Raw genomic sequence first — 16135 nt, 5'->3', positions numbered from 1 at the left:
AAAGATAGATAATATTTACATTTTGATACTTCAACATTATCCAGTTATATACCCAAAAGACATAAAGACGGATTTTTAGTCAAATTTATATCAAACAGCCTATTCAAGAAAGTAATGTAGTTATTCCACATTTTTTCTGTTTTATCACAATGGTATATAACATATGCACCAAGGTTTCCACCTCTCTCACAGATCTCCAGCATGTGTCACTGTTCCTAAGTTTAAATCATGCTTATTTGTAGGGGAACCAGTAGGATCTGTTTGGAATCTTATAAATATTATTTGTGATTGTGTTTTACGTGAATGACAAAACCACGGCGCAAAGAGTTTTTTTCCATTTATCAGCAGAGATCTCCTGATCCAGATCTCTCTCCAAGCACATCTTCCTCCCATCCAGTTTTGGCATAGCCTTTACCGTAGAGGCGTTTTCTGTGCGTGTGGTTTTAACCTGACGTCAACGCTACTGTCAGAGCTCAGCCAATCAGCGCCCACTGTGAGGTGCGGCGCTCCAGAATGATACAGACCAGAGGGGTCGGTGTTCAGCAATGAATCCCACTAACTTCTTCCCATCCCTTCATTAAGGTGAGTCCAAATTTTGCTCTGCATTCTCACTGTTGGGAAGTTAAATCTACAGGGTTTGAGCTAGCGCTGCCAGGTCGCACATGAGTCGACATTATTCAGTTTGACGACAGTTCGTGGGTGCTATCCGTGTCCCACTAGCAACCATTAGCATGCATTTGGCTGCCCTGCCTGATGGACTGACGCACGTCTTCTCCTTATCTATTTAAAGGCACGTTATCTGTTAATGTCTCATCACGATAGCACCGCTGGGAGGTGTGCTCAACTTTGAGACTGATGCTCTTTGCTGGGAGTCCCACTAAGTCGTCTGTGGTTGTCTGTGGAGTCTTTCTTTCCTGCTAGCCTGGAGAAGCTAATGTCAATAGATATGGCAACTTTCTTGCAGAGCTCAGAGCTGGGACGGGCCCACTGTGTTTTTTGTGACTCATACATAGTGTGGATATGTGGCTGTTCTGTTCGCTTCTACACAGCGGGGTTAGCCTGTAGGACATAAAATCATGAAACGTTTTAGCAGATTTTCTCCTAAGTAGTCGTCCCCTGTGGTGCTGCTGCAGAAACAGACTGGCACTGAGGAGCAGATACTCAAACTATGCATCAGTGAGGACAGATTATATGAGGAGACCCAGCCACATTTCAGTTCAGCGGGTCACCGTGGCCAGAACATTTCTCAAGAACTAAAATGTCAGGGCTGAGATGCTTGCCAGGGCTATTTTGGGGAGAGCGTGCAGCCCTACTGACCTGCCTGTGCAGACGAGAGTAGAGTTGCAGCTTAAACAAGACTGTCACGCCAGGACATATTATTTAAGTGTCATCTACTGGCACGGTTTTTGTCTGTCCTTAAAAAATCAGAGTTTTCTGAAATGTTATTCTCATAAATTATTCATAAGTGCGGTAAGCGTCCAAATATGCAACTGTAGTGAAGGTTGTGACAATCTCCTGGTCTGACAACATGCATGCTGTGTAATGTATTTGATTATAGATTAGCACTTTTGGTCGATTTATTTTAGTCTTTCTGTACAAATATCATCTGTTGATATTCAGGCTCACTAAACTGAAATGAATAAAATATTCAAACTAACTGTCTTTTATAGTCATTTTCGATGTGGTAGCTCTGGAGCTGTTGAATTTGACCATATTACAGAAAGGATTATTTTACGGACTACCCTTAATGTTATGAATAGACCAAAATTGCACAGCAATAAAACTTGAATGAACATCTCTGTTGGACAGTTTTAACCCAAAAAAAGATAATCTTCTAAAGTATTGGTTTGCTACTGATGGGTCCCAAAACTGGTTCACAGCTCTTTTTTGAGAATATTATGAATGTGCGCCTGAAAGCGCAAAAGTCTGATATACTTAAGCTATTGGTGATAACAGGTCAGTTGTAATGTTGTCTCAGTATTTCAACATCTGACCCCCTTTTTTTTTTTTTTTTTTTTTTTTTTTTTTTTGTAATAAATCAGCATTTGCCCCGTCTGTTAATGAGGTAATTCCTCAAGATCTTTATCAATTGCCGAAAATGTACTTGTCATTAGGGCTGTCAATATTTATCTACAGTCCCATTCAAATTTCATTTAAGCTATTATTTTTTTCAGATTTCGAATAATATTAGATTAGGCTATTTATGCACGTTTTTTATGTAAAATGTTCAGATGCTTTAATCACCGTGTAGTTACACATTTGCCCACTAGAGGACCCTCTAATGTTACGTCACAGATTGCAATGAAGAAATAATGAGCTAAAAGCAAAAGTAGTTAATGTTCATTTTTATGTACTTTTTCAGTGCAAACACAGCCATCTGCAAATGTCTCTTCTTTGTCCTGTTTCTTTTTGGGGGGGAAATTTGGGTTGTGATTTGTCATTAAAGAGACTCTAATTTCACAAGGACCAGCTTTTTCTCGACTGATGCAGTGGGGGCCTGATATGAAAGAAAATGAAATAAAATCTATATTTTTGTCAAATTAAAATATTCTTGGAAAAGTATTTTTGCCTCCCAAAATTATTGGAACATCAAGCTTTTATAACAATAAGATCAGTCCCTATCCCCTTTACTCCAGCCAGCCCTAAGGGGGTGATTGAGATATTTTAGCTACATATTTCTGGAGCCCTCTCGATGTCCATCATTGAGTTTGATGCTGTGTTGTGATTTTTCAAAAACACATGCAGGAAACAGATCTGGGAAAATTCTCAGAGGAGGGAAATTGCATTCTCAAAGAGCCTTATGTGGAAAATTATAGCTTAAAAAAGACAACAATAATAATTATGTGTTTACCATGCCAAATTACAGAAATACTTGTGTGCTTCTTGTCTGATAAGGTTCTAGGTTGATAACCTTGAAAAGCAGATGGATATGCCCATTTCCTTGTTATTCACTGGTGAATACATCTTGCAAAGCTCCAATCTGAACCATTTGGGCCCAGTTAGAAAGTGACAGGACCAATCAGCTACAAGGGGCAGTACTTTCAGGCGCAGCAGAGTCGTGACGTAAACAAGCAGCAGTAAGAGCGGGTGAAGTTATGGAGGAAGAGATTAGCATGGATGCTGCTAAAGCGCCAGTTTTATCAGAACTTGACAGCATTTCTTCTTTAAAAGAAGAACAAAGAACAGCAGTGAGTTGTTTTCTTTTCAAAAATGACAAAAGTTGAGTACTTACATGTCTATAGTCGCGATGTTATTCCTCAGTAGCTGCGCACGTGCACCTTGCTAGCGGCTACATCACATGCTTTGTTGCTCTGATCGGCCCATAGAGATTTGACAGACAGAACGTTCACCCAATCATACTCCAAGGTTTTTTCAAAGCCTCTGCCTTTTCTCAAACGTTTCCTATTGAAGCTTTCCTAGATGGATGTGTTTCACACATCCATCTGGCATGTCAGGTTACTAGGGTGGTGGTTTTTTTCAGACTTCAAGAAAAAAGTTAAATGATAGCATGCCTTATTTTTGCCCTCTCAAATTTTCTGAATTTAATAGTCCTCTGGGGGCCAAACGGGAAACTGTGGGGGGCCTAATGTGGCCCCCGGGCCTCCAGTTGATTATCACTGCTCTAAGGAGTTCTGAGGACCGCTAGTTGTAGTTGAGAACAACTGTTCTAGAAAAGAAGGGCATGGGTGTGGTACACTACACAGCTTTTTTTAGTTACAGTAATTGAAAACGGTTGACCCTTATTGGTTTTCAGGGCCTGTATCAATACAGATTATTTGTTGTGCATGTGACTGAAATTGATATACATTTGTTATGATAAAAAATGTACGTAATGTAGCAAAAGTAAAACTGCATGTAACAAAATTAAGGAAAATAGCACAGAGCAACACAGGAAACAGGAAGTGATGCTTTACACTCCCTGGGCCTTCACAGAACTGTTCCCTGGTTACTCACACTCAAACTGTGGAGTGAACTCTGTTCAACGTTGGGTTTGTTCAAATGTTAGATACAGTCATGCCCTAAAGACAGAAACCATTTTTCAGTTAATCAACAACTTTTTAAAGCCATTGATGTCAGTTTTACTGAATTGACACAGGCAAAATAAGTCATCGGTAGCCTGCGGGGATGGAAGGTAAATACCAAAGACTGAAAAGTGAGTTAATATTAAAATGCAGTGAGCTAATGTGAAAAGTCACTCTAGCCGTTTTGTGGATTGGCATTTTTGTTTATTGAGACATCCTGTGTTCAAAGCCTTGATACTCTTGACCTGTTCTAGCTTTTTTAGACCTCACTACACATACTGTCCTTCTGTTTTCATAGTGTTTGCCTAATGGTGGGGAGAGAGTGCTCTCAAATGCATGTTGTTCGTCTCGTTTTGCACATCCAGCTGTTGTTGTCTGGCTGCTTTGCCTCCAGGCTCTGTATAAATCCCTCCTCAATAGGTGTGTAAACATCAGTGCTCTGCTGTTTGTGTCTGCAGTGCTCCTTCAGCCATGCCTGTGACATCTCAGCTGCTCAGGGGTCTGCCCCGGGCCAAGGTCCTGGCATCCAGGGTGTTACCATGCCAACACCACCAGTCCCGGTTAGGAACCACTTCTCACAGACCTGCCTCAAAACGGCCCTCTCACTTATGGCAGAGCCACCACCACTTAAGAAGTTACCACACAGCCTCGGTGCTCCACAGCTACATCCTCACACCCCCACAGGTCAACTCCATTCTGAAGGCCAACGAGTACAGCTTCAAGGTTTGTCAGAGTGAGCATTCAAAACACCTCTCACCATCTCCTTATCCCAGTACTTAATCTAAATTTTATATGTTGTTATTCCAGGTGCCAGAGTTTGATGGGAAGAACGTGTCATCAGTGATAGGTTTTGAGAGCAATCAGCTTCCAGCAAATGCTCCTATAGAAGACCGACGGAGTGCAGCCACATGCCTGCAGACACGAGGAATGCTGCTGGGTGTGTTTGATGGCCATGCTGGCTGTGCCTGTGCACAGGTAAAGCTGGCTTGTTTATGACAGATGTCATGTTTATGAAATGCATAATGTACTGTTCATTATAGGAGCCATGTATTATTTAAACTTGCAACACCAGTATGAATGTTGTTGATTATTCAAGTGAGGTATTCTTTTATAGGAGCAAACATTTGGTTTGCTCAGGTCACTTGTCATTTGTTAGAATATATCAGATTCAACTCACGCCTTATAAAGATATACAAACAGAAAAGTTGTACATGAGAGCAAAATATCAACAAACACAATGGAGAACTAACAGGAAGGGGTGTGCCTCTGACTGATACTATAAAAACATTTTGCATCTATGCAGAGCAAGTAAAACTTTGATATATAGTGCTAGCATATCAGTAAAAAGACCTGTTCTTGTTTTGTTTACTTTATAAACAGCAAGCTGGTGCTCCCACTGACATTTTTTCCTTTGCCAGGCTCTGAGTGAGAGGTTGTTTTACTACATAGCTGTGTCTCTGCTGCCCCACAACACACTGTGTGAGCTTGAGGCAGCAGTGGAGGCCGGCAGGGCACTCAGTCCAATCCTTCAGTGGCACAAACACCCCAACGACTACTTCAGCAGGGAGGCTCAGACGCTCTACTTCAACAGCCTCCGGACGTACTGGCAAGAGTTAATAGATCTCACCAGGTGAGGATGGGGAAATAGCAATCATTACACAGCTTAATAAAGCAAATATATGTTTACCATTTTTTGTCCTTTTACCTCAAAATGAAGAGGAAAATTCTTCAGCTTTACAGTACCCTTTTCAAAAAGCTCTTATTTGCTGCTCAGTGTCTTGATTTTTGTGAAAATCGCAAATTGGACTCCAAACAGGATTTCTTATTTTATCTTCATGTGTATCTTCTAGCAGCATGCCCACACCAGCACTGGTCCATCTGTTGTTTTGTCAATAATGCTGTTGCTGGTCTCTGTTCTCTACCTCAGGCTTTCTTACTGCCTGTTTACCCTCATTTCTCTGTCTCTGTTTGCAGCCCAGGTGAAGTCCCAGACACCCGTGAGGCCTTACTGAACGCCTTCAAGAGGCTGGATAATGATATTTCTCTGGAGGCTCAGGTGAGATTCCTTTTTTAAGATATTATTTTGGGGGCTTATTTGATGAGAGGGACAGAAGTTGTGATATGATATGCACCATATAGTGTCAGGACCAGTTGTTGAGTCTGGGAACACTGCAATAAAGACTGTAGCCTCTGTACATTGGGCCGCTGCTCTGCTGATTCAGTTAACATTCACCCACCTCCTTACCGTCTTAATTTGAAACAGAGCTGCTGGTTCTTGTTAAAGGACCTCAAGTAAATGAGGAACTCAGATGTTTTTCTTTTGACTTTCAGACATCTCTTGTGCAAAAAGATATCTTATTTTAGCCCATATTTGCAGATTTGGCACTTATGTTGTTCCCCATAGAAGATACAGAGCCTATTAAATTATTTACCCCCTTGGATTTTTTATCCCTTTATTTATTTTGTAAATTAATCATGGTCACTGTAATTTGGCTTCTTTAACAACAACAAAAAAAAACAAAACAAAAGACTCTTTAATGGCAAAGTAAAAACAGATTTCTAGAAAGTAATGTCAATTAATGTCAAAGTGATGTGTGGCCTGACCTAAGTGCCAAGTCATCAGCACCCCAACCAACCTTGTTTTGAGGCCAAGGTAGGGCACTGTGTAAACCATTGGTTTCCAAGCTGGCATCTGGGGGATGAAGGTCCAAGAGGAGCCATGCAAGGCTCTGTCTGCTCAGAGTTTGACAAATCAGATTTGCCCATAAGAACTAAGATAATGATAACAAACTCAGCTGTTAGTTCATTCAGAGATCTGTAGATTAAACTGTAATATACAGTATTCTTGCTGAATATTCATAGTGAAAACATGAGGCTACTTTGTCAGCCACACTTGCCATTCAGAATGTAATGACATTTAATAAAAAGTGTGCAATGCATCACTTTCTTCATGTGGGTCCTTGGGAAGGAGGATGGTTCATCTTCAAGAAAAAAAAGGTTGGGTAGCACCGGTATATCGGACATGCTACAAAAGATTGACTGGGCTGTATTCTGTCTGTTATGATGTAAGCCTGAATTATAAAACAGCATCATTATCAGGCACGGGTCCAGTGCAATGCTTTAGAAATGTGATCCCCTGCGTCATGGACCCAATCAAATTGCATGCCATTAAAGTTGTCCTGAATGCAGAACTCAAGTGCTGTGTCACACATTAGTAAACAGCATATTGAATGTCATCATAGCCTCATGGCAGCAGTGCATCAAAAATATGAGGGTCTAAATTTAAACTTTGTTGGACTAAAGAAGAGCTCAGGTGGCTCTCCATGTCATTTAAACCATGCACCACATCTTTTCTAGAGGCTTAATGTGTTATTCTGCATTCTGCAGGTTGGTGACCCCAGTGCCTTCCTGCACTACTGGGTTCTGAGAGTGGCTTTTTCTGGAGCAACGGCCTGTGTGGCTCACATCGATGGACAAGACCTGTATGCAGAATAAACACATGGACACATTCTTGATATAACTGTACCTGTTACAGTCATGATGAGGTGCTAGATTCTTCCTTAACATTTTCTTCTTCCCCCCTTTGTCCCTGAAGGTATATAGCCAATGCAGGGGATGCTCGGGCAGTGTTGGGGGTCCAGGAGGAGGACGGTTCATTCAGCGCTTACACTCTATCTAATGACCACAATGCTCAGAATGACGAGGAGGTGGCTCGGATACGGGGAGAGCACCCTCCATCAGAGAGGAAGACGGTTATCCGACAGGTACTTAGACCTACAAATGTGCCCAGTTTGTTTGTTTGTTTGTTTTTTTTCAGCACATATTTAAACCTCCTTTCCTCTTTCTGTTGTCTTCTTTGTCAGGACCGCTTGCTTGGCCTCCTCATGCCATTTCGTGCATTTGGGGATGTGAAGTTTAAGTGGAGTATCGAGCTGCAGAAGCGGGTGTTAGAGTCTGGACCTGATCAGCTCCATGAGAATGAGCACACCAAGTTTATCCCTCCAAACTACCACACACCACCCTATCTGACCGCTGAGCCTGAGATCACATACCACAAACTACGGCCACAGGATCGCTTCCTGGTGAGAGAAAATTGCTTCCTGGTGATATATTTCTGTTTCTGTGTGCAAAAGGAAATAATGTAAGCATTCAAAATAAAACTAGGATGTTTGAAAAAGCTGTGTTAAAAATTCATCGCTACAATTACCAGCATATTAAAAATATTACAATGGGAAATATTAAAAAAACCCTGAAATATTTATAGGGGCTAATAATTTTGTCCTCATCCATGACTAGAATGATTATGCTTTTTTACTGAAGAATCTTCTCTGTTTTTAAACTATGGACTAGTGACTTTTCTTGTTTCATGGATGACTTTTTGAATTCTGTTTGGTTTTTCATGCCAGTAATAGTTTTCATTATCAGTTTCTCGTGGTAACTTTTCTCTTCAATGGATATGAAGCAACTGAACCCCATGTTCTGCCTTCATAATACATACTGAACTTTGCCAATCTGTTTCGTAAATAAAGACTTTTCTAATCTCTGCTCTCCTCAATTTCTCCCTGCAGGTGATTGGCTCTGACGGCCTCTGGGAGACTCTCCACAGACAGGAAGTGGTTCGTGTCGTGGGCGAGTATTTGACAGGCGTGCACCAGCGTCAGCCCCTCAAAGTCGGAGGCTACAGGGTCACCCTGGGACAGATGCAGGGGCTGCTTGAAGAGAGAAAGGCACGTATATCGTCAGCATTTGAGGATCAGAACTCAGCGACTCACCTGATGCGCCACGCAGTGGGAAACAACGAGTTTGGCACGGTCGACCACGAGAGGCTGTCAAAAATGCTGTCACTGCCTGAGGAGCTGGCTCGCATGTACCGTGATGACATCACTATCATCATCTCTCAGTTTAACCCTCATGTGATTGGAGCACAGAGGGAGTCCTGAGATGAAGACGGCTATTTACTGCTACAACACTCAGGCATTCACAAACACACTTGTTTATCAGTGTATTATATATGTACACATAAGCACACTCTGTGGACAAAGAGGATATTTAAGAAAAAACATCTGTCCAGCAGTCTGAATGAATTGTTTTAACTCTATTTATGGAAGTTATTTGTATGTTTGTAAGCAGTCATACAGAAGAGCTTGTTTCCTAAACAGGAGGGAAGTCTTTGATAAAACAACACATCATTTATGCGTCAGATTTCCTCTGGTCACTGTTTCATACCCACTTCTCTGCGTGCCGGTTTAAACGCTGTTACAGACTTTGTGCCAAAAGATCCAACCCTGTCGTGAGCTGACTAATAGGGTTGAATTCAAGAAATTCCAAAGAGAGTGAAGGTTTTTCACAGGAAGAGGTCTCTGTGGACGCCGCACTAGCTCAACGCCTTTTGTACAGACTCTAACCGGGCTGTCCTTATAAACTAACCTCTCTCTTGTCATGTTTCCCTCCATGGCTTTAAAGCTGATCCTACAACACACTAGGCAACTGTTATTCACTGTACATGTCAGTCCATTATTACTGTTCAAACACACATGTTGTTCTGTATTTACACTGCAGCCTGTCAATATTTGGATGATGATGTTTACTCCAGCATCAAGTTTAAATGCTAACTTTTAGCTATTAAAGGGCATCTGTTTCAGGAAAATTAAACCTCAAAGTAAAGTGGTATCTGATCTGGGGAAGTCCAAATTCAGTCTCTTCTGATTGTGTCAGAAAGAAGAAGAAAAATCTGTTACAGAATAATAATATCTGTGTGTTTTTTTCTATGAATAAACACCAGTTGCTTTTACTCTGATGATATTTACGATATCAAAAGTGACGCTTCTTCCTTTTAAGGGTCAAAAGCCAAAAAACAGAGGTTTTGTTTTTCTTCCAGACCTTAAATGCCGGAGAACCGAGCCAAAACATACCTTTCCAAATATTTTAAAGACTGCACTGTCAAATATGTGAACAAATGTGTGAAGACTTGCACTTTTAATATTTTTGTAAGTCTGCATGCTTTTTATTTATTAAACTTCCTAACAGACACATCAACTACAATTAGAAACAGACATCACATCTGGTTACAGCTGTGTTGAAGTAAAGCATACATATCCAAATTTTAAGGCTGAAAGGGACACTTTTGGGTAAATTATCTTGCCTTATTTTTTTTCCTGACAGGTCATTAGATAGCCATGTTGGTTTCACATTTTATTATTCATGACAGTAACAGTAAAAGCATAGACGGTATATTCCTGGTTCTTTCTAGTGAAATACTAATAACTGAGGTTGTGTCTGCATTTTTAAATGTAACCAAGCCCAAATTAATGACCAGAATGTAAATTTGAAAGCTGTTTGAATATTTAGATAATTTATTCAGCTTTTACAGTATGTTACACATCTTTATCTACGGTTGTATAAAATTGTAACTTATGTGGGTTAAGTTTTATATATGGAATGGATTAATAAAACACTGAATATGCACTGGTTAGTTTAGTCCTTTTTTGTTGACCAGGCCAAAGGATACTGAGGACACTGGGAGTCAGAGTCTAGCTCAATACATGTCAACACACGGGACATGTCTCGGCAGCCAAGGTCAAGCTCGACAGCATTTCTTTTGTCCAGGCCTTTCAAGCTCTGGAAATATGTTCAGTGACCACCAGCAGGCCTCCACTGGGACATCCACAGCACGCCCAGGGGCTCGTGGCAACCCTCCTACATGCCAAGACGGTACAATAGACCTTTCTTATTCACCACATCCACCCTTTGTGAGGACACCAAGAGCATGACTGGGGTTGTGCCAATACCCCCTTCATGCCTTACTTATGTCTATATATATATATATATATATATATATATATATATATATATATATATATATATATATATATATATATATATATATATGCTGCCCTACATTAACAGCACTGGTAATTACCAAAATCATTTTTATGTTTCTGCAATGGTTAATACACCAATATGTAGAAGCTCTTCAACCCAAATCATATTTTCATTGCTAAAATACAAATATTATTGTTATCCATGAATTTTCAAATTTACTGATTTCCAATGGCAATGGTTGAATTCATTGCAACAGAGAACATCCTACAGGAGAGGATACAGGGAGTACTGGCTATGTCCTCCTAGGCTGATAGAGAACAAAAAACAACCACAAAAAAGAATTAATGATAAGCAGTACAATTCTGAGCAAATGGCAAACAAGCCTGAGCATTTCTTGTTTTTTTCTAATGCAAAAAATACAGATAAGAATTAAAGATGACTGTTATGATAGTTCGTGGATAATCCATAATCAACAAAATAATTCATTCAACCCCAATGAAAACAGTTTAAATAAGCTTAGTCAATGAAACTGTATTTTTGGCTGAAACACTAATTGATTTATTTTGATCCCAGTTATATTCTCAGGGAAAGATTTTTGTTTAAGCAGTGCTACTTTCTTTCCTCAACTTTTGAATTGTCACTGTTTCTTATCTGTTAGAAATTGTTGTGAGGAGAGAGTCAGAAAAGATCCACTAGATGATGCTGTTGTAAAGACCAAATGTCTGATGGGGCAGGATAAAAAACATAAAAGGCAGCAGTGGGAAAGTTCAATGTCTTTATATTTGAGTGGTCATCAACATTTAGAGGAGACAATATTATTGGGGTGATTCTGTTTTAATATAACCTTTCACCTTAAATACTGCTGTATAGGATGGTTAGCTGACTCATTTATAGGGAAAGGCAAATATTACAAAGTGTACACTGGACTTCTTCATGATTGAAGAAGAATTCTGAGATTAAAGTCAGAATTCGGAAAAAAAGTCAGAATTCCAAGATTAAAGTGAGAATTCAGGGATTAAAGTCAGAATTCTGAGATTAAAGTCAGAATTCTGAAATTAAAGTAGAATTCCAAGATTAAAGTCAGAATTCTGAGGTTAAAGTCAGAATTCCAAGCATAAAGTAGAATTCCCAGATTAGAGAAAAATTCCGAGATTAAAGTCAAAATTCTGAGATTAAAGTCAGAATTTGTCAGAATTCTGACTTTTTTTCACAAGCAAAAAAAAAAAAAAAAAAAAAATTGCAACTCAAATTTTTTTCTTTCAGTGGCCCTAATCCTCTTCCGTATATTTCCCACTCCATGATAGACAAATATATAAATAATCTGTTAAATATTCATAAAGTGTTAATAAAAGTTATAAAATATACCCAAGGCTCTATCCACTTCATTGTAGAAATCTTAACATAAGAAAAGAAAAAACATTTCACTAGAGCACAGATAACCTTGTGCTGAGGTCATGCTCCATGCACTCAGGCAGGTCAGAGACTCACTTCACCAGTAAGCCTCTGAGTTATTTAAAAACCAAAAAGCATTTACAGACCTCAGTTCAAAGATTTCAGCTTTTGCACTCACTTTTATAAGTTTCAATTGCAAGTTTAAGAAAGTTGAATAAAAAAGGAAACTACCTCATTATGTCAGAGTGCATCTCACTTTACAGTGCTCGTGTGTAACTGTGACAATATCTGATCATGGTGCTGAGTATTGCAGCTTAGCTCTCTGCACAGATATTATAAGAACAAGATTTTGGTCATCAAACAAGATAGAGTTCACTGTATACTGGCATAAACCCACACACTTCCTGAGGGATGTTTTGATGAAGCATCTTCTCTTTTGTATAAAAGGAGACTAGTGGTAAGAGAAGAATGTGTTATACTTGAAGCCAACGTCACATTTTGATCGTAATCACACTGACAGGCTGTGGGCGTCCAGAATGACTACTGTATTTGTTTAAAGGAGACAGTTTACTGGAATCAAACTTCTCTACAGCACTCTGGTCAGTGTGCCTCATTTCCGCTGCTGTGAGGACGTTTTTCCACGACTAGTTCGTAAAAGCCAGCTGAGTGACATTTGCTTACAAAGTCTGTTTGCATGAATGTACTTCTTGGGACGATGAAGACGCAGAGTGTGTAACAAAACCCATCCTACACAAACAATAACACAACAGAGGAAGGATCTTACTCGTGCAGTTTGACATCAGAAAGACTTTTTACTACACGTCAGATTTTCCAGTTCTTAAAGAAAATAGACATGTTGTTTATCTCATAGAATTATATTACAGCCAATTATACTGACATCTGGTTTGAATGAAAATGTTTTACCTTTACTCAGAACAGAAATGTCAAAAGAAAAAAACTTCTCCAAACTTTGCTCAAATGTCTTCTCTGACTCAAGGATGAATTGATTCAATTTTTGAGCTAACACACCCAAAAGAGGGTTGGCATCCCTTGCCTTCAGAGCCTCAGGGCACTGAATTTGCACCCCCACACCCTTAAACTACTAATCTTGCAAAGCAGATGGATACACCCATTTCCGTGTTTCTCACTGGCGAATCCATCTTGCAAAGCTCTCATCTGAACAGTTTGGGCCCGGTTAGAAAGTGACAGGACCAATCAGTGTCAAGGGGCAGTACTTTTAGGTGCTTATCCAGTGGATGTCTGCCCTATATTCTGGTACAGAGTGTGCTGTGAAGTGTGGTTGTTCCAACTCTCACTTCTTCCCAATTGGTTCTTGAGGTAGGCAGTGTTGCATCTTAGCCCCTAAGCTGTTCAGTACCAGTATAGACTGGGTAATGGGTGGGGTACAGGGGCAGCAAACTGTGGAGTGTCATTTGGCGACATATAGATCATTGAACTGGACTTTGCCGATAATGCTGTGATCCTTGCAGGGACTATAGATGTCCGTGTGAAGGCTCCTAACTTACTAAGTGAGGAGGCTTAAGCTGTAGGAATACATGTTTCCTGGGCCAAAATGAAGATCCAGGCATTTGGGGATGCCTTGGCTGCTGCTATCGAATTTGCTTTAGTTTTAGAGCAATTCACCTATCTTGGCAGAATAATCAATCAGTCCGCTGACTGCGAGGCTGAGATCAACCATAGACTCTGACTTGCACCTGGGGTGATGGGTTCGCTGAGCACTCCCAGTATCTGAGCTTACAGACCAAAAGTCAGTCTTTCAGTCCTTGGTCCTCCCGGTCTTATTATACTTTTGTGTGGCCTGGATATTGACTGATGTCTAGAGGTGCCGGTGGGAGTCCTTTGTAACGACTTCTCTTTGCATCTTTGGGTGTTGCTGGCAAGACTGTGTGTCTAATGCTGACCTACTCAGGAGAGCAGGGATGGGAAGGCTCATCTGCTTGGTACAGGAACGGCAGGCACTAAGAGCCCAGGACTTGGTGGGTTGGTCCTGATGCCGGGGGGCGACCACATGCATCATGGAGGGGGCAGCTGGGAGAGATCAAGCATGGGTCTGGAGGATGGTAAGAGCAGTACAGGACCAAGGTTGGTGTGGCAAACTAGCATATGCTCCTATACCTGACCTGTCTTGTGACTGGATTATTACGCATGACCTTTATGAAATCAGCATAGCTCAAGTTGTCTGCCTGAAGTAGCCCACAGGCAGCGCTCCATATATTCATTTTTTTGTTGCTGTATAGGCCTGCAAAGCAGATGATACGCCTGTTTCTGTGTTTCTCACTGGCGAATCCATCTTGCATAGCTCCCGTCTGAACCATTTGGGCCTGGTTAGAAAGTGACAGGACCAATCAGCATCAAGAGACAGTACTTTCAGGTGCGGCAGAGTCGTGACATGAGCAAGCAGCAACAAGATGTCAGTGCAGAAAAGGCCGGAAGACATGAGCGTGGATACTGCTAAAGCGCCAGTTTTATCAGAACTTGATGAAATTTCTTCACTAAAAGAAGAACAAAGAACAGCAGTGGGTTGTTTTCTTTTCAAAAACGACAAAAGTCGTGTACTGACATGTCTATAGTCGCCATGGTTCGCGTTATGCAGTTCTGTATGGAGTTTACTCCTCGGTAGCGGCTACATCACATGTCTTGTTGCTCTGGTTGGCCTGAAAAGATGTGACAGACAGAATGTTCATCCAATCACCCTCCAAGTTTTTTTTTCAAAGCCTCTGCCCTCTCCCAAACGCTGTGTATGAGAGGTTTTCTCAGATGGACGTGTGAAACACATCCATCTGGCATGCCAGGTTAGTATAGGCCTAAATCCCCTTGATTTCCTCTTCCTGCCCATTGTACATGAAACTGATGTATCCACATCTGTGAAAGCTGCTTGTTTTGTGTGCACATTTTCAGTTTCACTGCTGATGATTTTCTTCAGCATTTTGATGAATAAAGTTGTTAAAACTCTAATAAGAAAAAACGAGTGACCATTCGAGAGTGGGGAACAGCAACAGAAAATCCCCCACATCACCTGACTTTTCAGTTATTTTAGTTTTAAACAGAAAGCTAACAAATTGCTGTTTTTGTGGAACATACCTGCTGTTTAAAATAAATCTTTGGGTGTCTGGCTCAGCTGACTCTTGGCTCAAATGGCCAATCCTTTAATATTTCTATATTAGGACAGAAGTTTAAATGACAAGATTTAGAGCAAAAACAATCCTGTGTGTGTCTGTGGTGATCACGTGGTCTGATATCCTTAAGCGGTAGTCGGATTATCCATCACACCGATTACTTTACCTGTCCTCTTCTCATCTGTCCCTCAACCCTTAAACTTCTGCCAACACTTCTCTAGGCCTGTTTTGAATGTGTTGTTGTGGAAATTCTGTTGCCAGGATACAGGCAAGGAGAGAGTGCAGACATAAACAGTGGAGCGGCTCCATGTTGAGTTTGTCATTATGAGGCAGCAGCTCTGACACCACTCCACATTTTGCTTTGGAGGCTGCAGCAGATCTTGTTATGACTCATCTCACACACGGCACATGGGCTGGCAGGCTGCATGGCTGTGGCAGCACATGTGAAGGCCACATCCAACTCTCAATTGTGCGAATGAACGTGTTTCTTTGGACCCCCTTTGTGTCACATAAAAAGCGCACAATCACTCCATCCTCTTTTCAGCAGCGCTCACAATCTGTGGCCCGTCTCCCGCCGTCTGCAGGGTGACTCACAACATCACTCTCCGCAGCCCAACTGTGGCCTTGAATGCTCAGCGACAGGCTGGCAGTGACAGGGAGAAAAAGGAGGGAGGATGTTAGTCAGAAATCTGAACACTCAGCCACCTGTGTAGAGAGCAGAAAGGAAGTAGCGTGTATGCTCATGTCTTATATCACAGACCA

The 16135-nt window shown here is 40.9% G+C and overlaps 1 protein-coding gene across 1 annotated transcript; it reads left to right on the top strand.

Moving 5' to 3' along the window:
- Nucleotides 1-485: 485 nt before the first annotated feature.
- pdp1 (pyruvate dehydrogenase phosphatase catalytic subunit 1) lies at nucleotides 486-10487 on the top strand. The gene is made up of 9 exons (XM_041793979.1): nucleotides 486-582; nucleotides 4481-4745; nucleotides 4830-4997; nucleotides 5441-5652; nucleotides 5997-6078; nucleotides 7410-7504; nucleotides 7618-7786; nucleotides 7886-8104; nucleotides 8591-10487. Exons 2-9 carry the CDS (start codon nucleotides 4494-4496, stop codon nucleotides 8960-8962), a joined length of 1569 nt encoding a protein of 522 aa, XP_041649913.1. The 5' UTR covers nucleotides 486-582; nucleotides 4481-4493; the 3' UTR covers nucleotides 8963-10487.
- Nucleotides 10488-16135: the final 5648 nt, after the last annotated feature.

This window comes from Cheilinus undulatus, linkage group 8 (genome assembly GCF_018320785.1).
Source record: "Cheilinus undulatus linkage group 8, ASM1832078v1, whole genome shotgun sequence".
Taxonomy (NCBI): domain Eukaryota; kingdom Metazoa; phylum Chordata; class Actinopteri; order Labriformes; family Labridae; genus Cheilinus; species Cheilinus undulatus.
Note: the sequence above shows the minus strand (reverse complement) of the source record. Positions and strands in the feature narration are given on the sequence as shown.

Coding starts and splice junctions, on each gene's coding strand:
- pdp1 (XM_041793979.1), top strand. CDS start 4,494: ATGCCTGTGACATCTCAGCTGCTCAGGGGTCTGCCCCGGGCCAAGGTC. Junction 4,998..5,440: donor CTGGCTGTGCCTGTGCACAG/GTAAAGCTGGCT, acceptor TTCCTTTGCCAG/GCTCTGAGTGAGAGGTTGTT. Junction 7,787..7,885: donor GGAAGACGGTTATCCGACAG/GTACTTAGACCT, acceptor CTTCTTTGTCAG/GACCGCTTGCTTGGCCTCCT.